General features: G+C 36.0%; 3 protein-coding genes across 3 annotated transcripts; 1 reads left to right on the top strand and 2 right to left on the bottom strand.

Annotated features, from left to right (window-relative positions):
- Nucleotides 1–2502, top strand: FBX2 (F-box protein 2). The gene has a single exon (XM_086446415.1). It carries the CDS (start codon nucleotides 512–514, stop codon nucleotides 2186–2188), a length of 1677 nt encoding a protein of 558 aa, XP_086302541.1. The 5' UTR covers nucleotides 1–511; the 3' UTR covers nucleotides 2189–2502.
- A 3732-nt stretch (nucleotides 2503–6234) lies between these two features.
- LOC147400641 (DNA repair REX1-B protein) lies at nucleotides 6235–11952 on the bottom strand. The gene is made up of 4 exons (XM_086446413.1): nucleotides 11746–11952; nucleotides 9089–9182; nucleotides 8905–9009; nucleotides 6235–6862 (listed from the first exon to the last, which is right to left on the bottom strand). Exons 1-4 carry the CDS (start codon nucleotides 11895–11897, stop codon nucleotides 6593–6595), a joined length of 621 nt encoding a protein of 206 aa, XP_086302539.1. The 5' UTR covers nucleotides 11898–11952; the 3' UTR covers nucleotides 6235–6592.
- Nucleotides 11953–13776: 1824 nt separating this feature from the next.
- Nucleotides 13777–24878, bottom strand: LOC147400640 (protein DETOXIFICATION 21-like). Its single transcript, XM_086446412.1, has 9 exons — nucleotides 24710–24878; nucleotides 20174–20447; nucleotides 18077–18618; nucleotides 17476–17562; nucleotides 17300–17356; nucleotides 16606–16844; nucleotides 15441–15559; nucleotides 15202–15288; nucleotides 13777–14227 (listed from the first exon to the last, which is right to left on the bottom strand). Exons 2-9 carry the CDS (start codon nucleotides 20423–20425, stop codon nucleotides 14141–14143), a joined length of 1470 nt encoding a protein of 489 aa, XP_086302538.1. The 5' UTR covers nucleotides 20426–20447; nucleotides 24710–24878; the 3' UTR covers nucleotides 13777–14140.
- Nucleotides 24879–25088: the final 210 nt, after the last annotated feature.

Below are 25088 nucleotides of genomic sequence, written 5' to 3'. Positions count from 1 at the left end.
TGAGGTCTCAAGGACTCGATTTTACAACCATTTCGTTTGGTGGTTTGAGCTTCTCAGTTTCTCGTTTTTTTTTTTTCCTCCAAATTTCAATCGGAAATTGTCGGAATTCTGTTCGAAGATCACCGAAATTTTTAATTTTTGAGGTCTTCTTGAGAAACCCAATGTCGTTCAGATCTTTTCGATGGTCTTTTCTTGATTTCTAGGGTTTCAATTCGATTCCTTCGAGAGAAGGAGCAGATTTCCTTCATTTCCACGAGGTATAGATTCTATTCTACAATTTTCTTTAAATTTTGTCTTCAATTCTTTGTTCCTGATTCATAAGAAGTTAGGGTTTTGATTTTCTAGGTTATTTTGTAGTTTTTGAAGAAGTTAGGGTTTCGGAAAAATTGGATTTTTGGAAGAAATTAGGGTTTGAGAGTTTCTAACTATTTGGCTTTGAAGTAGAGATTTATCTGAGGGGGAATTCTGAGCTAATTGGGGATTTCTTTTTTCGTGTTTTTTTTTAAATTTTATGGCGTTTGAATTCCATGACGAATTCGGAGATTCGTCGTCGAATAATTCTTTAGATGATTGTATTAATAGTCCTTGGGATGAAGAAATTCCATTTACTCAATCGAAATCCTATAACCTTGATGTTGTTCCGAATTTTGATTCCGAGACAAAAAATCAGAGATCTTTAGAAGTGAAACACAGTTTGGGTTTCAATCCCGAAAGGGGAATTAAAATTACTAGCAGTATTAGTAGTAATAATTCAAAAATTCAACCATCCGATGATTTGGGTTCGAACGGTGATCGTTCGATTACTGACCTTCCCCCAGCATTGGTATCTGAAATCCTCCATTGTCTCGACGCCAAAGAGCTCGGTATCGTCTCTTGTGTCTCAACACTTCTCCACAAACTTGCATCCGATCACCAAGGTTGGAAGAATTTCTATTGTGAAAGATGGGGAGCACCATTAGGTCCAATTCCTTCAAGTTCAGGATTTACCGAAGAGAGATCATGGAAGAATCTCTTTGTAGAGAGAGAATTTAGGAGTAAGACATTTATGGGTCGTTACAGCGTTGATGTTCTTTATGGTCACACCGAATCAGTTCTCTCAGTTTTTCTTCTATCTTCCGCGAAGCTTATATTTAGTGGAGGTTATGATTCGGTTATTCGGATATGGGACATGGAAGAAGGATTTTCAATTGCAACATCTCGTCCTCTTGGGTGCACTATTCGGGCAGTTGTTGCCGACACCAAACTTTTGGTTGCTGGGGGGACCGAGGGATTCCTCCAATGTTGGAAGTCGGTTGAAGGGTTACCTCATTTGTTTGATCTCACGTGTTCCCAAAATCAGAATCTCGAGTTTCGTCTTTGGGAACATAACGGTCCTGTGACTTGCCTTGCTTTGGATCTAAGTAGGATTTATAGCGGCTCGTGGGACATGACCGTCCGAATATGGGATCGGTCTCTCTTGAAATGCTTAAAGGTTTTGAGGCACAATGATTGGGTTTCAAGTCTTGTCCCTCGTGGCTCTACCGTTGTTAGCACGACAGATGGGGCTGTGTATGTGTGGGACATTGATACAGGGAATTTGGTAACTGTCATTCAGAAGGCTCACCAGGGTAAAACTTGTTCTTTGGCACGAAGTCACACAGGGAATCTGCTTTTTACTGGAGGAGAAGATGGGGCGATCCATATGTTTGAGATCACCGACTCTAATGTTTCAAAGGTCGCAACTTGGATTCCTCACATGGGTGCTGTCCATTCTCTCGCATTTGAGTTCCCTTGGCTTGTTTCAGCCTCTAATGATGGGAAGCTCTCATTGATCGATGTGAGAAAGTTGTTAAGACCTCACAAGCGTTCTTTGCAAAATGTCGAGGCCCCACAGAGGATGCTACATGGGTTCGGCTGCAATTTGTTCTCCGTTGGCATCGGTGCTGATAGAATTGTAAGTGGTGGTGAGGGAGGTGTGGTTAGGATTTGGAATTTTTCACAAGCTTTGGAGATTGAACAAAGGGTTCAAGCCTTGAGAGGTGTACGGTTAGAGAATAGAATGAGGAGGCGGAAGGTTCAAGTAGAAATGAATAGTAAGGGTGGCCGTGCAGATCGGTGCTCTATTGCAGCAAAGAAGAACCAAGTCAATGGTGATCGGAGTGGCATCTGGCATGGTAGGCGTGGGGTTAATGGAAAGGTGAAGGTGTAGTAACGGGTCTCACCGTCACTGATTGCATGTAAGCACTTTTATTCTTGTTAATCTTGTAGAATGACCACAGTTCTTATGATTAATCATGTAGAGTAAGTTCTCATAGTTTTTTCATTCATAGTAGGTGTTTGAATTTTAGGGGGGAAAAAAATTATTCCATTTCATGGTTCTCATGTGATGAGTTGTCTCCTTGTGTTGGCTAGTCGCCAATGTAACCTCAAAAATGATAGTTTCCGATTTTCTCAGTATGCAAAGAAGATTTTCTGCATCAAGGTTGAGAACTCGGTGATAGATTTACTTTTAGAGTTCATGCCGGATAGTTGCTATGTATTGAGGATAGATACCTTAGGGTGTGTTTGATTGGTTTTTTCATGGAAAATGGATTTCCACCCCCATCTAAAAATACAGGGATTTCATTTTCCCACCATATGTCCCATGGGACAATGAAATTTACCCTTCTTCTAATTTTTTCTTTGTGGGTATTTTCCAAGATGCAATCAAACAATGAAATTTTGTTTCCCTACCCATTTTCCATTATCATTTTCCTATGGATTTCAAATTCCATTGAAGATAAATTTCCATGCAATCTCACACACACCCTTACTGTCCATCTGATGTATTATATTCTGTTAGGCAGAGAAGTATTGAAAATTTTCCAGATTGTCTATGTTGGAGGCAGAGAAGTATTGAAAATGTTCCAGATTGTCCAATGTTGTTAAATAGCATGTGCCATGGTGTGCGACCAGGCATATGCGATGGCATAGTAGGAAAAAAAGATTTAAAAAAAATGCAAATATTATAACAATCATAGAAAAATATTCTTATAAGCTTTTATTCCCAATGTGATTGTAGTTTACATTTGCATATATATAACAAGTATGCAAGAAGGTAAGAATGCATAGACTCAAGAAATTTAAAAAATAAAATAAAATGAAATCTAAAATCTATATTAATTATAGAAAACTAACAAAGTTATAAATCCTTGACTTGTATTTGATTTTAATTTATTACATTTCTTTGATTTGCTTCGTGTAGAATACTAGAATCTTGGTTCTTCAATCTTGCTTGAGTTGTTTCTTGGCCCGCCTCTTGTCTTGAAATAGAAGAAGTAATAGAAGATAAGAAGTAGAAGTAGAAGATGTGGAAGTTTAAAAACTAAGAAAACAAAGTCATATATTAAAAGAAGAATTGGTTAGAAGTAGAGTAGTAGTAGAAAAATTAGTGGTAGTGAGCTTTTAAGTGTATGTAAGTGTGAATTTGGAGGGTTATAGTGAGAAAATGTGGTCCTTTAGATGCTTAAGAGTGATAGGAAAGAGAGGGGAGGGAATGGGGTGTTTATAGAGAGGTTTGAAGAAGAAAACAGTAAAATAAAAATAAAAATAGTGCATTTTGACTATTGGATGAGTATGCAATCGCATAATACAATATGTGATACATAATATGTGTCTATGATATGTTTTCGACATTTGCCATGATGGCATACGCAACCACATATGACAACAATGGTCGTGTCAGACTCACATATTATAAGCACCTAAGCGTGGTAGAGTATGTTTATTCCATCTGTCATCTATTTGCCAAACAATCACCATGGTGGGTTGACCCAATTTTGTTATGGGTTTTGAAGAAGCACAAAACAGGAATATGGTCAAGGAGATGTTCATGACAATGGGTTTAAAAGGACACATTTTGATATGACCTTCAGAAGCTTCGCTTATGCGAAGACACTGTACAATCTTCTGGAGGAGTTGTTGAAGGCGGCAGAATTTCCTTTATCAAGTTATGGTTTGCGCCCGTTAAAGGAGTAGAATTCTTACCTTCTCAAGGTAAAGGTTATACCATCTTTTGGTATCTAGCTCCATATGGTATGATCCATTCTTCTTATTCCAAACATTATTGAAGTTGATAAACGTTCACTTGGATAGTAATGACATTGGGTGGCATTTTCAAAAGAGTTATTATAAACTGACTTCCGTTGGCACTGTGCTGATGTGGCAGTGTTACGAGCACTGTAGGAAATATATATATATATATATATTATATATATATATATATATATGGGTCAGGTTCAAGGGCCGTCTGAGAAACCGTCTAAGAAAACTTTCGACGGTAAATAAAATTTTAAAATATGGGTTAGAAATTTTGGATTGAGCTGATTTTTTGTGAGGATGATCTCTATGATGGGACGATCATCCAAAAAAAAAATCAGCTCAATCTGAAACTTCTAACCCCGTTAAAAGTGATTTAGAATGTGGACCGTCGATTTTTTACCACTTTTTATCACTAATTTGTAAATCACTTTTGATGGATTTACAAGTTTCTGATTGAGCTGATTTTTTGTGAGGATGATCTTCTCATCATAGTGACCATCCTTGCAAAAAATCAGCTCAATCCAAAACCTCTAACCCTTATTTTGAAAAATGAAAGTTTTCTTAGACGGTTTCTCAGATGGCCCTTGAACCGCCCCCTATATATATATATATATATATATATATATATATGGTTCTCTCAACACTACACTGCCATATCAGCTCATTGTCGAAGAAAGACAATTCAGTATTTTCCTTTTCAAAATCATGTTATAAGCTAAATAAGCAATGAAACAACCCTGGAGGGATCATCGCTCGTATTCTTAAACACTTGAAAGAAGCCCAAGGGAACAGTTCAAATAGTTCCAAAACTTGATTGTCTGCTAAACATTTTGACGGTGCTTGCAATTTTCAATGCTCATGGCTTGGAAGTTTTATGTATCAACTTTTGCTATCCAGAATCACATCCTTAAGCAATAGGGTCACGGATTCAGGAAACACCAAAAGATGTGGAATCGACACTTTTTTTTTTTTTTAAATATGATACCAAATTTTATGAGACCAACTATAATGAATGAGAAAGTGAATGATAGATCCACCACTTGTCTTACATAATAGGTAGGAAATAAAGTCTCTGCACAATAATATGGTCCATGGTAAAAATTCTATTCACGGGGCAACGGGCCAAATCACAACGTGTCGCTACCCAATTCTAGTTGCTTCACCACCGACAAACATGTCCGCTACCCAATTCTAGTTGCTTCACCACCGACAAATATGTCCAATTTTCTGGCTTGAATCACAAATTACATATTCATTTTCAAATTCAATGGTCTAGGATCATGAAGCATTCCAATGCCCACCTTGATTAAAGCAGCTCACATGTCTGAATGAGCTCCACAAGCCCCATCAAATGAGCTCCAATCGAAGCAGAAACTGGCATCTTCCACAGATGGGGTTGTGTTGTTTAGGGCTGTGATATTAGCCTTTTTTTTTTTAAACTAACATCTGGATAATGGAACCAACCCTTGTTTCCTAATGGTTATTTTTAATTATTCTTGACTGTTACATTAAGGTTCAATGGATCCAATAAAAACAAAGTACTATTTCTTAGGGTTTTTGATTTTGGGGATTGGGAGATTGAAGATGGATGTGGTTTTGAGCTTGAAGGATGTGAAGAGGAGATCAGCGGTAATTGCACTAAAAAACCTCCGAAAATTAGGCCTAATGTGTGTATTAAGAGAGCTCAAGGCATTCTTAAACATTCAACATTTTGAGATCAGTATTCGGTTCGAGTCTCAAATCAAAATGTCATATGACTAGTAAAATTATGCATTTTCCAAGGAATTTTTTTACACAAATTACTGAAACCCTATCAACTGCTTTTACATATAATACCCTTTAATATTTTCTTTTCTTTTTCAAAATCAAATTGAGTCATATTTATCACAAAGGGCTATTTTTAGATTTTAAAGCTTTAACAGATCTTTCAAAAATGTCAAAAATAAAAATAAAAATATGGAGTTGTTTTAAATCATTAAATATTTGGCCTTTTTTTTAAGTAACTGTTCAGATTCCTGTGGCCACAAGAAGTTGGAAGCACAAAACACCAGCTTCAAGTAGTCAAGCTTCCAACTTCCCACAGAAGTGCAAATCATGACTCCGTCACATTAACAAAACACCACCTAACTACCATGCAAAACGAGCAAGAAGCACAACTTGATCGCCATGCAAAACGAGCGAGAAGCACAACTTGATTTACATTTTTTTTTTTAAACAGAGATTTGCCTATGGTTGGAAATCTTCTGCAAGAAACATTCATTCACTTTGCATTCAGAAAACTAAGAACTGTCAAAGACTAACATCAAAGGCATGGGGTATGGTTGTTTGGGGTGTAACCGGGTCAACAACCCACCACAAGTTTTCAATCTTTAATTGACTTGAAGTAGGTTCAGACTGTCCAAACCATTTAAATGATTATGCGACGGATGGCTTTTTTTCAGTAACCAACTCACCTATGTAAGTCAGGTTGGCAGTTGGTTTACATTTATAAAATTCATTTTGAGTAAAATCTAGATCAAAGGCAAGTTCAATGTTACTCAGCTTCGAGAGCCTCAATCTCATACCTGACTTCCTCCAAGTGTTCGTTAATGCCAGTTACAGCATCCTGCACCCCTCTAATGGCTTCCTTGAGGGCATTATCGTAATCTGCATCTGCCTCTGCCTCTTCAGTTCCAGCGGCTACTGTTATCTCATGAAGATGCACACATTCATGCTCAGACGACTTCTTAAATCTGCAGTGTTCGTGGCTCACCGGACGTTCTGAAGGGCGGCCAGCCTTCTTTAAAACCTGAATTGTTACCGTCTTTTGACGGAAGAATAATATTCATCAGAACATCCAGGAAAAATTATCATGGAAAGGTACTGCAAAAAATTTGAACGAAATAATTCTGAAAGATCATATGATAGAACTGATACGAACTCTTTGGGTAGAACTCACCCTTGAAAACCGGTTTGCAAGGAGAGGGTACCCCCCAGGAGCTCATATATACATACCCAAGCCCATACTTGGGCGACATGGGACAAATGATCGTAACATACCACCAAACTCTGTGTCGTTGTCCATGACGGCTGCACCTTCAAGATAGCCTTTTCTGGTGGCTGCATCTTTAGGTAGCCATTTCCAGGACGATGACCACGGAACCGCAGCCCATACTGCATCCAAGCCCATACTCAACGTGGTGCCAGCTCTAATACCATTTGATACAAACTCTTGGGGTAGAACCCACCCTTGAAAACTGGCTTACAAGGAGAGGGAGCCCAGGAGCTCATATGCACATAACCAACCCAAACTTGGGCAATATGGGACAAATAGATGGTAAAAAGTACCCTTTGGATTTGCCAGATGGATAGTGTACCTCAAAGCACCCACATACCTCCCTTCCACAACCCCCCACCACGCGAGTGGGGCCATGTTGCACTATTTATCCATCAAGTAGCAGTTATCAAGTATTTCTTATTTTTAAGACAAAAAAAAGAGAGGAAAGAAATAAAGATGGTCCTCATTTAGCCCCATGGATGGGAGCTTTTTGGTTGGAACTTTCCGTGTAGGGTTGAGGGTGAGGTGGTCAAGCAGGTGAACCCTTTTCATTTTGGGTAAGCTGGGCATGACTCGACAACCTCAAAGAAGCAGGTGAAACACTTTGGTACTGCCTCCTCAAAACGACATTTAGACCTTTGTCTTAGCACAAATGGAATATGATATGAAACCTCAGGCAACATAAATCATATGTGAATGAGGTAGGTCAGTCGTCACAGTTGAGTAATGTAAAAAATACAAATTTGCTAATCTTGATATAATGGTAAATCTTTATGCAAATGTATAAACAGGAAGGAAAAGATGAAGATAAATTGGAAGAAGCCAAAAGATGGATGGTCGAGGTTGATTATTGATGTTGGATGCTTATGGAGGTCACTGGAAACTGGAAAAACAAATAGTATATACCTGAAGGAGTTACATCTTAAGCCATGAAATTTTGTATAACTATACTTGTAGGAATGTCAATTCAATGGTTTCTTTTATTCTTCTTAAAAAAATCTCATAATATTGCCTGCACACATATGTATAGATACATGGTTAAAAATATCGGAATGTATTGACCGAGACCGATGTGAATGTTTCGGAAATGTACTAGCCTGGTAGGCACGGGCATCCTCTTTGGGGTTAAGGGGGTAAAAGAGGATAGAAAATAAAGTTGAAGGGGTATTATTGAAAAAGGGGGAAAAGAGAAAAGGAGATATATAAAGTTGAAGGGGTATTCTTGGAAAGAGTGGAAAAGGAGGAAAGACAATGAAGTTTAGGGTATTCTTGGAAAGAGGGACAATAAAGTTGAAGTTATCGTCAAGATACTTTCTTTATGGGGGGATAAAGGTTGGGACACAGCGAGGGGGACAACCATCCTGTTTTATTAGGGTTATTCTTAAATTGTTGGCATACATGAATTTTTAGAATTTTTGTGAGGTTTATCCTCATCGTGGAAATCATCCATACCAAAAATCAGTCAATTATCAGCCTTGTAATAATAACACAAGTGGAGTGCGAAGTCTAGATCATTAGATACACTATTAACTTTGAATTTATATTTCATATGGCTAGAAATTTTAGGATTAGCTGATTTTTGTGAGGATGATCTCCATGGTTAGGTAGTTAGTACAGATATGAACATAATTGAATTAACAGAAGACATGGTTTTAGAAATCATTGAATGGAAGAACAGGATTCAATCAGCCAACCCCAATTTTAACAAATCGTACTTCCTGTCTGAGATTCAGATTTCACATCTATAGACCAGTATTTAAGCAAAGATAGAAAAAACCAATATAGTGAAAGAGTAGAGGAATAAGTACCAAATGCAACTTCTGCTTCTCGTGTGCCTGAACAGATCTTAACAGGTGGGCCAGGTCATCTCGGCAGAAATCAGGTTTTGAAAATAGAGACTCCATTTCAAGGACCTGCATCAATGTGGGAGCACTCTAGTTCAACACAATGTGCAATAAGAAAATTAGTATGTGAACATAATGAATAACCTACTTGTTTTGAGCAATCATTGAACTCATCCGTAATTTCAGTGCAAAGTTGTTGGTAGGCTGAATCTCCTCCACCAACCATATATTCAGTAAAACCCCTGCCGAAGGATTCCTAATTGTTCACGAAATGTACAAATTCTTGTATATAACAATAGTACCACAATGAAATGTACAAAGATGATGGAGTTGATGAACAAAGAAGGTAAATTACTTGGAAATCTACCAGGAAAAACAAAGAACATTTATAATAATTGAACAAAAATCAGTTACCAACTTAACAATAATGGATTTCTTATTCGTTATAAAAGGAATCACTCCAGAGTTTAAACCTGAACTGTTAAAACTCCATGAGAAACATAATATAGAACAACATTTTCTGGAATGGATATCAACCCTTGAGGATTTCAATTGGCATAGATTGTAAGTGGAACGGAAAATCCAATTCAAGCGATTGAGATGAAAGCTTTAGCGTTATTTTGATCAAGGAAACAACAGGAAAATACCAAGAAGAAATGAGAGAAATTATTAGCTTTTTTTTTTTCTTTTCCATTACAAGCCAATGTTGGACATGCAAGTCCAAAACTAAAACAAGGTACGATGCCTATGGAAGAATACGTTGACAAGTTCTATAAAACCCAAGGTTCAAAGTGGACTTTTTTCCGACACTTGTAGACCCCATTGAAGATGTCTTTGCTCTATGATTGAGAAATCTTGGAAAGGCCAATTTGTAAACCCACTTGGGATTACAAGAAGCATATCATAATTCACAGGACAAAGGCCACAAAAGGAAGACATGAATTCTACATGTTGCAAGCAAGGAATCATGAAACTCAAAGCTTAATCTCACAGAGGCACTTACGGTAAAGAAGGTGTTGACTGTTGCCTAATAAGTCACAACAATATGAAAAGATGACTAAAAAAGCCACACCACCCTTCGAACTACAATAATTGTGAAATCAAATTGTGTACCGAAGTTACTGATAATAGAAGAGAGAAGTAAACATTGTTGTGAAAGAGCCGGTCAGTTAAGCTAAAGCTCCATTTGGAGTCACATCCTCAAATCACATGCAATCCCTTTTGTAAATGGTAATTCAAAGATCAACTTAACCTAAAGATGAAGATGCCTTGGTCTTTCAACACTTCCAAGATCATAGTGTGATGAAGTTCGTATAATTGTCGTTATCTAGAGTAAAATGAATCATTTCAAGGTTGCTTTTTTCATATGGTCTGCAGCTACATTTTTTTTATAGGTATGGGGATAGGGGTTAGCAAATGAAGTTGGGTTCAAGCTGGTTTGAGCCTACAACGTGGGGACAACACCCCACATGTCTTACCACTAAGCTAAGTTGGCACTTCAGCTACAAATAATATCCTAATTTTTTATAATCTTATGATTCTTGGGATTGCTTGAGTTGATTTTGGTTTTATGTGCAAATCTTTTGGAGAGGTGGCTAATCATATCTTTGTGATATTTCATATGTTGTATGGTCTAACTTATGTCATAAATTCACCACTATGGATGTCTTCCTTCTTCCATTCGTTTTGTTATTTGAGAGTTACTTTAGAGCAAGAGAGAGGATTTTCTAGTATTTAATACATTTTTCAGTTTGTTGGAGAATTTGGACGGAGAGGAACAACCAAGTGTCCGAGGAGAAGGAGCAACAACATTATCAATAGCAGTCTGGGTATTGTTTTCTTTTGGTGTAAGCTGTTTGAGGAGTTGAATGGTGTCTTCTTCGAAAACTCAAGATTCAGGTGGGATTTAGATTGTAAGCCAGTGGACTAATGCTTTGTACACTTTCCATAGTGATGGTTATCTCGACCATCACTCTAACTTTTTGAATAAATCTTATATTCTTAAAAAAATAAAAAATTCAAAGTTTGTATAAAAATGTGTTCAATGATCAAGCATTGCAATGTTGTTTTTCCAAGTAATAATTGAATTTATGCCCATCCATTGCCGGTCTCCTAAAGGAATGTAGTTGAGTGCTCTAAGAGGCCTGGATACCTCAGTTCCAAAAAAAATTGTGTAATAACATATATCCAACAAAAGCTGGTTATCATGGTTTGGATACAAACTTTTAGATCCACTTTTAGTAATCGAATTGAACACCTGGGCAAAAAAATTTCATATACCAACCAAAACCAGATACCTGACTTTGTACGATAGATGGCGTTGATTTAGTCATTTATGGGTCCATCTTTCATTTCCAAGTAAAATTGTCAGTTTTTTTGGGTGGTGGCTATTGGTTGGGTTGGATGCAATGCATCAAATGTCCATACATCCATCAATTAACATGTGTCTGAGATACCAAAATTCATGCATACATACATACATACGTTATAGAGTGTGTATAATGTATATGAAATTCAGCTAAAATGAAATAAGAATATCAAACATAAATGGGCAGTCAAAAAAATATATATTAAATTTAAATAAATAAATAAATAATACCCATCTCATGAAATTCAATATATTGTAAACCCCAATAATAAAATCCACAATAATGGACAATCAAACAAACATGGGCAACCAAAAAAACAAATACCCATCTCATGAAATTCAATAAATTGAAAACCCCAATAACAAAATCCTCAACAATTCGAAAAATTAAAATAAAAAAGGGTTTATATGTATGTGAGTATTTTGGGTGTTAGTACCTTCGTAGCTTTGCATATGCTTCTGCTCTTCGCTGCTGAACAGAGAGAAATCTTCGAAGCAAATCGACGATTTTGGAAGATTTGGAGGAACAGTTTTCCTCTCTATCGACCTCCATCGTCTCTGTTATTGAAATCTTCTCAAAACCTTCCATTGTTTTTCTTCACCGCCCACTCCTTTACGCATCTCTGGCTGTTCAGGAATAAAAACTCAAATCAAAATAAAAGAAAGTGAGATTCTATTGGCACACCAACTTTTACTCATCTGTTGATCGCTGTGTTATACGTAAAAGTTGGTGTGTTAATAGAAGTTCTCAAAAGTGAAAAACGTAAACAACTTTTAAATTCCGATTTTGGTATTATTCATTTTAATTCCCTAAACATGTTTTCCGGCATTCTAATTTAAAGGGACACTAATAAATTTATAGAACTGTTATTGGCACCCCAACTTTTACTTATTACATCCCAAATTTAAAAACTTAAAATAAATAAATGTTGAATTTAAATAGTAGTTGGAGTGCCGATAAAACTCTTCTTTTGTTTTTTCTTTTCTTTTTGGGAGATTTTCATTTAGAATGCCTATTAGCTAACTCGTTCGAAAACATGTTTTGAGAATTAAAACGAACAGTGTATTAGAGTTGGAACTTCATGTCTCATTCAACAAACGAATTAGTAATTTGTCCTAAAAGTAATAAAAATAATCATTTTCTAACACCCCCTCTAACAAATACCCCCTAACGTGGCATGTGTTACTATCATATATTATTTTCCTCAGATACAAAACTGCACATATTTATGAAAATGTATAATTGTGTATCCGAGGGATGGGAAAAAAATATATGATTCTAGCTTAGGCCATGATTTTTAAACTCGTCCAAGACCGAGATGTATCGTCCGAATTAATTTGGTATCAGAGCTGAACAAGACCAACTCACAAAGTCATTTTTTGACCGAATTTTATGTCTCACAGTGTAATTTTTTGAGTTATCTCACGAGACGTCTCAAATGTATCGAAAAACTCGTCCGAGACAACTCGATATCGGAGCTGAATGAGACGAGACGCGATACCGAATTTAAAAACCATGGCTTAGGCCATGCGGGGGCATGTGTAAGACAATCATGACTCAAGTAACAATGGAAAGGTAGAGTAGGATTTCTGGATAAGCCATCTAGAATACAAGTCTACACAGTCACTGGTTTGGACTTTGTAGCCATACGTCTGATTTAATGACACGTGTCATTAGAACTGTCAATAGACATGTTTGGGTCGGGTTTAATTGAGCCAAAACCCAATCCTAAAGAAGCAAGTTCTACCTTATACCAGTCCTATACTCCTATCAGTCGGGTCGGGCTGGACTTTGCAGATCCTAATTTGACCCACATTTTATGGATTAGAAAATTTTGTGTCCAACCCTACCTTTACAAGGTCGAGATCAAGACCCTAACCCTTGTTTGTGTTTTAGTTGATTTTGGATTCTTCCATCCATGTTTGAATGTTGGGCCATCCCCATCCGTAACCAAAAACAATGTTTTGGATGTTGAACCATCCCTACTATTTATAACTTTCTCAAAACAAAACAAACAAACAAACAAAAAGATTTAAGAACATTTCAATCAAATTTGATTTCTTTATGAAAATCTCATCAACTCAAGTTTTTGACTTAGATAGAATTCCTCATAATGATCAAACCATAGTGATAAAATTGCTCTCCCTTTGAATATGTAAAATTAATTTGAACAAGATATTTTCGAAAAATGCAAGGGAGGTTGGTTCATTCTCAGTATAAAAAACCATATAAAAAAAAAAAAAAATCTGATCTATCAAACCAAACTCAATGATTCTATCTTGAGATTTGCTAACCATATGGTGCAATAGGCCCTGAAAACAATTTTAATGCAATTTTAGATTTCAATGATATATCATGCCAAACTGATATTTAAATAGCAATTGGGGCCGTTATCAACTAATTACAAACATAAATGGAATCGAAATCAATTGTGGCAAGAAGAAATTAATGTAGTAACTCGTAGGGATTGTTTCTGTGAAGAATCAATATATATCTCATCTTCAATAGTCTAGACATCCAATTAATCAAATCTGAATTAGGAACCTTGAATATCGTTACGTAATCTGAATTCCAATTATTTGAAACATAAACCCCAAAAAACAGCCATACATCTCTCAGAAGGAAACTGATATCAAACTTGCAGCCATAAAGCTCTAACACATAACATCATCGGTCCTCCCATCCATCCAACGGAGAGAATGGTTCAATTCTATTTTAAAAAATATGATCTCCAATGTGGTGGTAGTCCTCCCATTCAAAAATACTGCGTGATTTCCATCGCCGCATCAGTGATCAAGAAAAACCATATTGAATCCTAGCAAATTCAATGTTTAACACACATCACGTCGTGAGTTGCCGTTGGACTCTCCATTCTGAGGCACAAACCACTTCTGCACGCGTTGTAGAGCCTTCGCCACCTGCATACAAAAATCAGAATTAATTTACATTATTTATGAGAGCAATTTCATGGATTCTTGGAAGGGGAGTGCTGCAGTCTGACAAATTTAGAAATATTTACAAAATATTCTCAAGCTTCAAAAATCTCATGTCAAGGCAATAATATGCTGATTTGGAGAAAAATCAAAACAGTCTCAATCGAAACATTCTCAGACAATCCGAAATATTCAACAGCGTTCAAGGTTTTCGGGATCAATGTCTCATTCCAGTTTCAGCAAAAATCATGCGGATATTACAAAATGGGAAGGGGGTCCATACATTGATGACATGGACCTGACGTAGACATAAAAGCGATGTGGCGTCCTCGTAATGTTTTGAGAAACCTACCAAGTCAGCATATAGACGAAATGGCAACTTCCAGTTGGGACATCATGATAGGATAATAGGAGAAAGGCACTTCCCGACTAGGAATTGACAATTAGGAGGTAATGACATGGTGTTGGATCATTGGGATGTCATGGAGAGAGATTTTTCAGAAAGCTATAACTACTCTTCCTAAGAGCCCGTTTAGATAGAAAGTAGAAAACAGCTAGGAAGGAAGTAGTTTCCTTTTGCTTTTTAAAAAGTTATGATTTTTACTTTTTAAAAGTAATTTTCTAAAATGAATCCAAACGAGCTTTCTAACTTTTTAACTTTCAAAAGTAAAAAAATTACTTTTCTATGTGTATCCAAACGGGTTCTAAATGAGGAAAGAGGACACGAACTTCAAGAACCTTACCTAGTATCATCAATCATTGTATTTTGACCCAAATACGACACACAATCCGATCGAGTAACTTTTTTTTCTATAATGAGGAACATATTTTCCTAAACTAAACCCATGTTCATGCCAATTGTACTGTACAAACCCATTTAATAAACTCTCATCCGAGTGTCCACAACTCCAACATGAAGCAAACTTATAGAAAGAAAACCAATCAACAAACTCAAATACCTGTTTATCCCAATCAGTTCTCCAGGTAATGATTACAAGAACAACAGTTTGAACAGCTGTGCCAATCAACATTCCAATCCAAATCCCCTACAAAGCAATAAGAGTCAAGAGAAAAAGCTTAGCTTTATGAAGAAGACGATTTGCAACTTACCTAAGAAAATGAATGATTTCAAAGACAAATATTCAAAAATAGCAAAATTTCTTTAGCCATAGATGTTATTTTTTAAGGTATAACTCACTGTGACTTGGAAATGTATAACGTAACCAAGAACAATTCCAAGTGGAATCCCTATCAAGTAATAACATGCTATGTTCACGTAAGCTACGATGCTCTGCCAACCCGCACCAACAGCAACCCCTGTGAATGAAAACAATACACCATTACTTGGGAAACAAATTATCATCATTTGTAAAAACAATAAACACCATAATTTCAGTTTTATTGGATTGCATAAGCAACACTAAGGGCATGTTTGATTTCACGTCAAACTCTTTGGAAAATAGTTTGTCATGGATAATTTAAATATAACGGTGTTTGAGAGCAAAAAAATTTTAAAAAGTGAGGAAAAGCACAAGATTACCCACCCCTCCCGCATGACACCAAAATTTCGATCTCATATATGCCCTCATTTTTAGTCATTTTGGTCAAAAACAGAAAAATTGCAACCCACGACCCTATAATCACGGTGGTAAGTTTACAAAACTGCAAAATATCCATTTTACTACATAATCTTCAAAAAACCCTTAATCAGTACTTTAAATTACAAATAAGCCCTTTAGATACATGTGCGTTTGCACATGCCACCTTCTACTTTAAATTCATTTTTTTAAAAGACGAACACTTTCCTTCCTGAGTAAGATTTCAAAAATGGCAATCCAACACCACAGCCCTATAAGATTTGATGGAAAAAACTTGATCCAAAAAAAATAATAATAATAATCAAAAAGACAATTTATTTTTTACTTGATCCTTTGTTTGAAAATGGGCAGCTATTGAAATCCCACTGAACTTCCAAATTTAACAATGAAAAATAACCTTTTTAAAGTTAAGTTTATAGAGTTTTGTCCTCTACATTCCTATGACATCGACCCTTGGTAAGATTGTAAAATTTGAAATCTTACTAAGGCTGGACTTACTAAAGAAATCTAAACAGAAGAAAAAAAAAACTATACGACCAAATTTAAATGAAAGAGTTAAAAGAGATTTCCGTGTCATTTTCCATGATGTGCTCAAAAAGTGGAAAAGGATTTGCTTGTGCATCATTTGCCTGGAAAAAGATTTGCCAAGTAAATATTTTCCCTAAAATCAAACATGCCCTAATACATTTATATTCGACAGCCCGGTTATTTTAGTTGTAGACACTAACAGAAAAGGTCAAGAGAGGAATTAGAAGCTAAGCTCACCTGAGAGCACTGGTTGAACACTGTTGAGAAGTATGGAGACAGCCAACAGAGGTGAAAGATTTGCAACTGCTTTGGCCACTGCGTTATCCTCTGTAAATATGTAAGCCAGTCTCCCACGGAAAAACAGAAAGAACACAAATAGCACAAATCCAATAATCAGTGATGTAAGGACGGCCACCACTATGGAAAACTTTGCAGCTTTCGAACTCCCTCTTCCTAACTCATTCGACACCCGCACACTGTTTTTTTTTCAAACAAAAAACAAAGCAGTGGTAAGAAAAAATTATCTCAGAAATTTATCATCAAGAATATTGATGGAATCAAAGTAAATCCTGATCCGATTTGGTCGTAAGTTTTCGCTAAATGATTCCCCTGGTACTAAGACTGGTCAATTTCTTTATGTTTGTTCAAAATTTTTTGAAAATCAAATATAAAAGAGTTGCGATAGGGTGTCTATGTGGAACGTTTTGGTTGGAGATTAAACTTATAGGTCTGTGTACCAAGTAGAAAACTGCTTGGTTAGGAGCTCAATGTGCTTTAAACTCCTACGAAAAACGTGTCACGTAGACATCATTCCCATTCAATATAAAAATGACCAATGGGATGTTGAACTACTCAATAAGAAAAAGGTGTTAGTATTTGAATTTCACTTCTATTAATAAGAATGTTTCAAAGAAAAAGTATAAAAAGGTACCTTGCTGCAGCCAAGAAACCAAGAGATATCATCATCTCCCACCCATTGATGTTGAGGCTGTGTGAGAAATTAAAAATATTTTATATCATTTAATCGATGAAAGAAATCAACAAAATTAGCAAAAGAAAAAAAAAATAGTAAATAAAAGAAAGAAAAATATCAAAGGTCACAAGTACCAGATAGAGAGAGCATCAATAGCTACTTCAGCATTTGACATGTTTCCTGTTAAAAGAACCAATATGGAGTTGTACCAGAGCTCAAGACTGTTCAAGACAACAGGTCACAAGAAAAAAACAAATCAATTTTTTTTTTCTATCAAGGGATTTATTAGCAGTTTTCTCAATTAGACATCAATATATTGCTTCTTTAATGAAATTATCAAGTTCTTGGTTCACATCATGAATCAGGTGGTTGTATTCATCCTACTCTATGCCACCTTACCATAATAGAGAAAAGGCTAAAGTGACGTTCAGTTAAAATTTTAGCAGCATCATACCATTATATAAAGACAACAAACCAAAAAAAATGATCAAAACAACAACTAGGAATCAATCATGATCGAGTTTATTATTAGTGTATTAGTCCACCAAAGATCATACGATAGGATTAGTGGGCCTAAAACGTGTTACACCTCAAGCTTTATTATTAAGGGGCTCTTAGGGACACATATTAGTTTTTCGCAGTTCACATAATTTTTTTAGGAGAACCACTCGCATTAAACTCATTCTCAGCAACAGACAAGTTGTGTAAGCAATTTGGTCATATAAGTGAACCTACCAGACCATGGCACCAGAAGATATGGAGAGTCTGACGACAGGCCAGAGATCCTTGAAAGCAAGCCATGAGAACCCTTTCCATGTTTCAGGGCACCCACCAAAGATAACAAAGGAAAGTTGACCCAAATTGGGAATCCAATACGCAATGAGGGTGGAAATCATTGCACCAGAAAGGCCATACTTATATTTAACTGTCAAAAGCCACGATAAGAAAACATGGATGATTAGTGATGCCGCGGCCAAGTAGGCAATGATCATGTTTTTGCTCTGTGCTTGGAGAAACATCTGACACGTGAATGACACAACGAAGGCAAATAGCACCGGTATTAACCATAGAGAGATGACCCCAGCAACGTCGGCTATCTGGGGATCTTGGCCTAGAAGCTTTAGGAGCGGAGCGGTGAGGAGAAAGATTGGAAGAAGTACCAATGAGCAACCCACCAAAACAATCCAAGATCTCTGGAGATAGATGCCTAACATGTGATCTTGCTTTGCACCATACGCTTGCCCACATAGAGTTTCCAGTGCACTTGACATACCTAGCTGTAATTCCAAGTAAGAAAAAATATCACCATTCCGCCATAAATGTAAACGAAGACAAATATCAACAACAAAGCATTATCCTAAAGATTTTTTCGTCCATTCCACTATACCCAGAGCCAAGTCTTTTGTTATTGAGAGTGAAAACAAAAAAATATGCCATAACTCAAAATAAATGCCCCACGTCACAAAAGGGCTAGAAAAATTTTCAAATTATAGATAAATTAAGCAACATTTCCATCTATCCTATGTGTCAGGGTCACAACCCGGATGGTGAGCAAATATCATATGCACATGTCAATGAAGAATCAAACTTATTCAAATATTCTCATTATTAAATATTTTCTCAAAAAAGAAACTCAACCTATAGAAACCATATAAAGAACTATGCATTAAGTAAACAAAATTCAAATTTATGTGGATGAATTCACAATGGGTTCAAGGGTCAAAGAAAATAAATAGAAGAGTAGGGTCCATTGAATTTTCTTTAGACAGATGATATGGTAAAGCTTGCCATGTAAAGATGGAAGTCAGGCATTGGACAACATACACCCTCAAAAACCAACATCAACGACTTTCTTCTTGTGACAGTGCCAACTTAGCTAAGTTGGTAAAGGTGCGTGGAGAGTTGATCTCATAACCTAGGTTCAAACCCTAGTGAACCCAATTTCACTTTTACAACTAACGACCGTACTTGCCAAGAAAAAAAAAACTCTTTCTGTAGTGGTGGACTTGCATGGAATTCATGTTTGAAATATTGCTCGTATCTAATTAGAATCGAGATCCCATATGGTGTCCCATTTCCATAGGTAGGCACGGTTTAGGTGGCATGATTTGGTTAGGAAATAAACACATTGGGCTGCGTGAATGGCTTGATTAGGAGCCGAGGTGTTTTGAATACCAATTAAAACATGCCTTTTATGCCACGTAGACACCTATCCTATTTTATAGGAACGGGACACTGTATTGGATCCTATATCATCTAAGTTTCCTAGAAAATGACTCAAAAACCAATGATATAGTAACCTCTGGCAAGAGAACACATGCTACTTACGGGATCCACCTAGATTATTGTTTTTCTTTGATACACATGACTAGGTGTATCAATGTGCTGATCCCGGACTTGTTTTTATTGATAAATTTTAACTAAATTCAGCCCAAAACAGTCATACAAGTCAAATTCAAGCCTGAAAGGCCCACATTAACTCCCTTATACATGGCAATAGTATATTGGTAGCTCGACACTTTTGTGTCCAACCATGACCGACAATATTATCTACCCCTTTGTCCATTATTACAATTTAATGAATTTACCTTTATGCCCTTAAGGTAAGTTAAGTTTCTTTTTTACCAAAAAAAAAAAAAAACCAGAGGACAAAGAAGTGAGAGAAAACATGTGTTAAGACTTCTATTCAGATTTCTTGGAGATTCGTATTACAAAAGAATCTATATGAGCGTATTTTACCATCTCAGCCGCATGTTTGATGTTAGTTCAAAGTTCAAACCTCATTTGAGACTAAAAAGATGTCCAACCAGAGAAGGAGAGGATGACACGTACCAGGATACCGTTAGCAAACCTTAGAAGGACTGTTTGGACGAGTGCAAAGGCAGCCAATTCTACAGAGCCAATGTGTCCAACAAAAGCCTGGCTGATAACAGAGATCCCAAAAGTTGAAAATCTCGTGAATATAGCAGGACCAGCTACAATCCAAAGCTTTTTTGTCTCTTCCCATGTTCTATCTTTCAAGCTCCTCGTATCATTTTCCTCTCTCACTACCAAAAGCTTCTCATTTAGCTCGTCATTCTCCATTTTCCCTTGTTGCGTTCAAGTCCTGCGAAATTTTAATGAGAAATTGAAAACCAGTCCTTAGGAATCTTCATTTTCTTATTCCCACACACACCAACTTTTTTTTTTATAATAATACCCAAATTCAGGAAATTACATATATATATATATATATGTAAGGGACCGACCAGTTGCACACCGCCCATAACCAATTAATTGCACTCCATCACTTAAAAATAAAATTTGCCTTTGCACTGCATTTGGATGGTTACACTACAAAAATAATTCAAAAAAGCGTTGCACTGCTTTTTTTTTTTTTTTTTGCAAGAAACACTTTGTCCTTTCGTAACCATACTTACAAAGTTACGTCCCCTTAAAAAACACATGCGTTCATATTAATCTCTAAACAAAGATTAGAAAATCAGTACCTTAAGTTGAAGCCAAAGAAAACACAAGCAAAATCAATCACAAAGCACGAGCAAAGTAGTGTGCAAGCAGAGAATACAAAGATACTAGTAAAAATAAAGGTTAAACCCTAAATAGTTATGCATTGGAGTGCAAGCAATCAGCTAAAATAGAGATTATAAAAAATGTGCAAAAAATTAATAATAATAATAATAATAATAATAATAAAGGATTTTTTTAGATTAATGTGCAACCAACAATTAGTGGTGTGCAACTAGTCGATCCCATAATATAAAAAGAAAAATTAAAAGGAAGTGGTCATGTTCCTTTAAGCATCGGACCACCTATGATCCAACCCATTTCTAACCAATTGATTCAAGGGTCAATGAAACCAAGCCGACCTGATTTGAATCCAATACAAAACCCATCTCAAAGACCGGACCGAACCGGACCTGATCCATTGATAAGGGATGTCAAATGACCCCCACAGAACAAGAAATCAATCAATGGGAATCTAAAGTTGACAAGAACCCGTTTCCCAATAACCCATCAAATGGTAAGGTAGTTTGATTTGGAGTAGGAGTTGTTGGAATTCATTCTATCTCATTAAATGAACTCCAGTGTTTGATTTCCTGTAGTAATTCAGACGATGAATTGTTCTCGCATTTGATTGAGATAAGATTCGATTCCTCTGTTACTTGAAAAATATTGATATAGTTAATAAAATTCAACCGAGTCATCTGGGTTTATATATTTTGATAAAATAATTAATTTTTGATAATTTAAATATTTATTATCTTAAATAAGTATGATTAATTATGATGAAACATATTCTAATCTAGGGATCAAAATGGGTTGGCTTCGGGGTTAGATATGAGTATATCCATATTCAAATCCGATTTTTTATTCGGATCCGTGTCCGAGTTCAATTTGGATCTTATTAGCTAAAAGTATGCCCTAACCATATTGATTACACTAAATCTAGATTCAGATCCGACCCGACCAAATTACTTGATTCAGTTCGAATAATTTTTTATTGTTCAACATTTTTTGTTATATGTTTTCTATTTATTGTATTATTCTATTTTACTATTATAATTCTTATTTTCTAAGAATTCATGTTATAATAAAGTAGTAGATAAAAGATATTTTGAGAAGTTCAAAAAAAAAAAAATTCAAAGCAATATATCATTCTGATCTAGGCAGATATAAGGATGGATCTGTATGTAACCCGGATCCAACTCGGGTTAGATACAAACCCACTAAATTTGGATCATTCAAATTTAAAAACAAAAATAGAGAGTTTCTAATGCCACACCTATGTTTACTAAGAGCACCCCAAGTTGTGTGCTAATTCTTTCGTGATTTCAGCCTTGCTTGGTATGCTACAAATTATTTGCAAACAACAAGCTGAAATCAATTTTTAGGGTACTTCATTACAAAATGCAAATGATGTGCTTGCCTTGCAGAAAATTTGCATGACTCACCCAAACTCAATAGAATTTTCAACAAATGAATATGAATTGGGATGCTCTTAGGATAAGTTGGTGTGGTAATAGAATCTTTAAAAAAAAATACTATTATATACTAGTTACTAATATTTGATGTGTAGTGATTTTCTAACACACACGCCCCATCACAGAACCGTAGATCATTTGCCTCGAGATATGCATAATCATAAATCTTTTTCTTGTGTATCTCGAGGCAACTGATCTATGGTTCCGTGATGGGGCATGTGTCGGAAGAGGGGGGGAGGTGTCATTGTCACTGCTCATATTTGATTACTCCCATTAAGAAAAGCATGGTAACTGAAAAAAAAATTTTAATGCATTTTTATTACAAATTAGTTGATATAAATCAGAGGTTCAAATGATTCAATGGTCGAACCACCGGTCCATACAAAATAGTGGTTCCCTAACCAATTTTTAGTTTACAAATGGCATCTAAAAGAGAATGTAAGTCAATTAGTTACAAACCTCCATGAAGTGTAGGATACAGACACGTTTAGCAACGAAAGGAGCTCAATTAAAGACACTGCCAAACAATCAATCAAACCTAACCTATAATGCTATAACCTCCAACTAAACATAAACAAAGACAAAAGATGATGCAAAAGACGTGGGCCCAGGGATTTTTTTTAATATATATATATATATATATAATGCTGATGTGATTGCTCCAAACAAGACGCTATCTGGCTTATGTGGAGGTAGGTAGCACTGCACCAAAAGCCGTGTGACCATGTGACACGCCTTTATGACGGGACCATTTTTGTCAGATTGACTAGCTTTCAATCAATCATATTTTAGACATACCCCTCAAAGATTTGGTGAATATCTTAAATACTCCCTGTATTATTAATATCCAACATTTACACCTTGACCCCGGTCTTTTATAGGAGACTAAAGATATATCTCGTAGTTTTTCCACCAAAATTTCCACAACAACACTATTTGCATTTTGCACGACCACTGAAAAAATTTGCAAATTGGAATTGCATGACAAAAATTTTGGGAAAAATATATTTCCAGTTAAAAAAGATTTTTTTTTTTTTTCTTGCAAACGAAGAAAAAGTGGAACCCTCAATCAATTGGGCCCACAATGTTTTTAAAATTTTCATAAAAAAACAGAGAGACGAAAAAGCTTCCAACCTAAAAGCATAGCGGCTTTGTTAAAGTCAAAGAAAGAACAGCTAATAATTCTCTCTCTCAAATGTCTAAACTGCCCTCCTTGTATTTGTATGTAAGTACGGAAAGTAGCAAAAAAATGGTTTTTAAAGGGTAAACATGGAAAACGTGGGAAAGAAGGTATAGACCGTCTAACTTGCCAACCCACCATGATGGACTGAATCTCATGACAGGAACCCAGAGGATAATCTTGATTGGACGGTTGAGATTGTCCAATCGGATCTAATTTCGAAAATTTACCAAATTGACCTAGATGCAAATAAAGAATATTTGACATACCCCTTCACCTCAGTCTACTCTAGTAGGTTAAAAGAAAATGACTTGGATGCCATCATCTTCGACATTTAACCAACACAAAATTTGAATTTTGTTCCTAAAACCAATAACCTTTAAACTTCTGGAGATAAATTAACTTTAAGCTTCATGTTCATTCTTAAGATTCTATCTACTTCAACCATAAAAATTCAAGGGCAAAGAAAGGAATTTTTTGTAGAAAAGTTAAAGAGTTTTGAAAAAATCATGGATTGAAGGTGAGATTAATTATATTAAAAACTATTTATCATCTATGTTGAAGAGAAAGAAAGATGCATATTTGTTCCTTTTTTTTTTTTTTTTTTTTTTGAGAAAAAAAAATTTTGAGTTTTATTGGCTAAACGTTGAAGATAAGGTCATTTAGGTAATCTTACATTAGTAAAAATATATATATCTAAAATGTTAAAAAATAAATGGAGGATAAGTCAAAAGTACTGAGAGTGATTGCAATAATTTTCCACATAAATGGAAATTTTAAATCTTAAATTTTACAAATATTTTAAAAATCGTCAGAACCGACATGACTCGCACGAGTCAACTCGGAGATCGGAAGACTAAGTGCAACCGTTTTCCTCTCTTCTTCATCTTCCTAAGTTGTTCTTCTGTTTCTTTCTAGTTCACAGATCTGCAAAATCGCCATCATCTCGTCCAAAATAACAAGATGACTCTTCTGAGTCCTCTCGGGAACGTTCATAAACGAGACGAGACGAGACGAGACGGTTTTCCAATATTGAAAATCACGTCCGATCGGATCATCAATAAACCCTAGAAATCTCTACTAAATTACCAAACTATAAATCCAGTCAAGAATTCTATCGTGCGCCGTAGGTACAGAGACTTCAAGCAGAAAAACGAACAAGAAAACCATACGTAAACACGCGAGCGAGAGAGAGAGAGAACTTACAGGGAGGCGTAAGATAGCAACGAGAGATTCTATCGCCAAAGAAACGAGCGGTGGCAGTGTCGAAGAGTTGGAGGAGAAGCTATCATGCGCAGGGAGGAGCGACTGTTACTTCGGACGACTTTGGTTTTAATAGACTTTTTATTTTGGTCCCTCTATTGGGAGTAGTTGAGTCTCTCACGGGCCATGAGAGAGGGCAAATATAAATATATAATAGAATCGGGATCCAGAACAGCGTTCCGTTCCTAATAATCTAGGTTGATGTCTACGTGGCTCGTTTTGGTTGGAGCTTGTACCACCTAACTAAATCTTAACACGCCGCTGATATTTATAGATTCCAGTAAAAACATGCCACGTGGGAAATGTAGGTTGTTATAGTGAC

This window comes from Akebia trifoliata, chromosome 6, assembly GCF_017979445.1.
Source record: "Akebia trifoliata isolate Shusen 1 chromosome 6, ASM1797944v1, whole genome shotgun sequence".
NCBI lineage: Eukaryota > Viridiplantae > Streptophyta > Magnoliopsida > Ranunculales > Lardizabalaceae > Akebia > Akebia trifoliata.
This window is presented reverse-complemented; position numbering and strand designations above follow the sequence as displayed.

What these genes read in the sequence shown, in the direction of transcription:
- LOC147400640 (XM_086446412.1), bottom strand. Translation starts at nt 20,425, where the DNA reads ATGGAGAATGACGAGCTAAATGAGAAGCTTTTGGTAGTGAGAGAGGAA. An exon ending in GGTTTGCTAACGGTATCCTG is followed by an intron (nt 18,619 to 20,173) that starts GTACGTGTCATC and finishes TTGGAATTACAG; the next exon opens with CTAGGTATGTCAAGTGCACT. An exon ending in TTATACATTTCCAAGTCACA is followed by an intron (nt 15,289 to 15,440) that starts GTGAGTTATACC and finishes ATTGCTTTGTAG; the next exon opens with GGGATTTGGATTGGAATGTT.
- FBX2 (XM_086446415.1), top strand. Translation starts at nt 512, where the DNA reads ATGGCGTTTGAATTCCATGACGAATTCGGAGATTCGTCGTCGAATAAT.
- LOC147400641 (XM_086446413.1), bottom strand. Translation starts at nt 11,897, where the DNA reads ATGGAAGGTTTTGAGAAGATTTCAATAACAGAGACGATGGAGGTCGAT. An exon ending in TCAATGATTGCTCAAAACAA is followed by an intron (nt 9,010 to 9,088) that starts GTAGGTTATTCA and finishes ACATTGATGCAG; the next exon opens with GTCCTTGAAATGGAGTCTCT. An exon ending in AGAAGCAGAAGTTGCATTTG is followed by an intron (nt 6,863 to 8,904) that starts GTACTTATTCCT and finishes TTCCGTCAAAAG; the next exon opens with ACGGTAACAATTCAGGTTTT.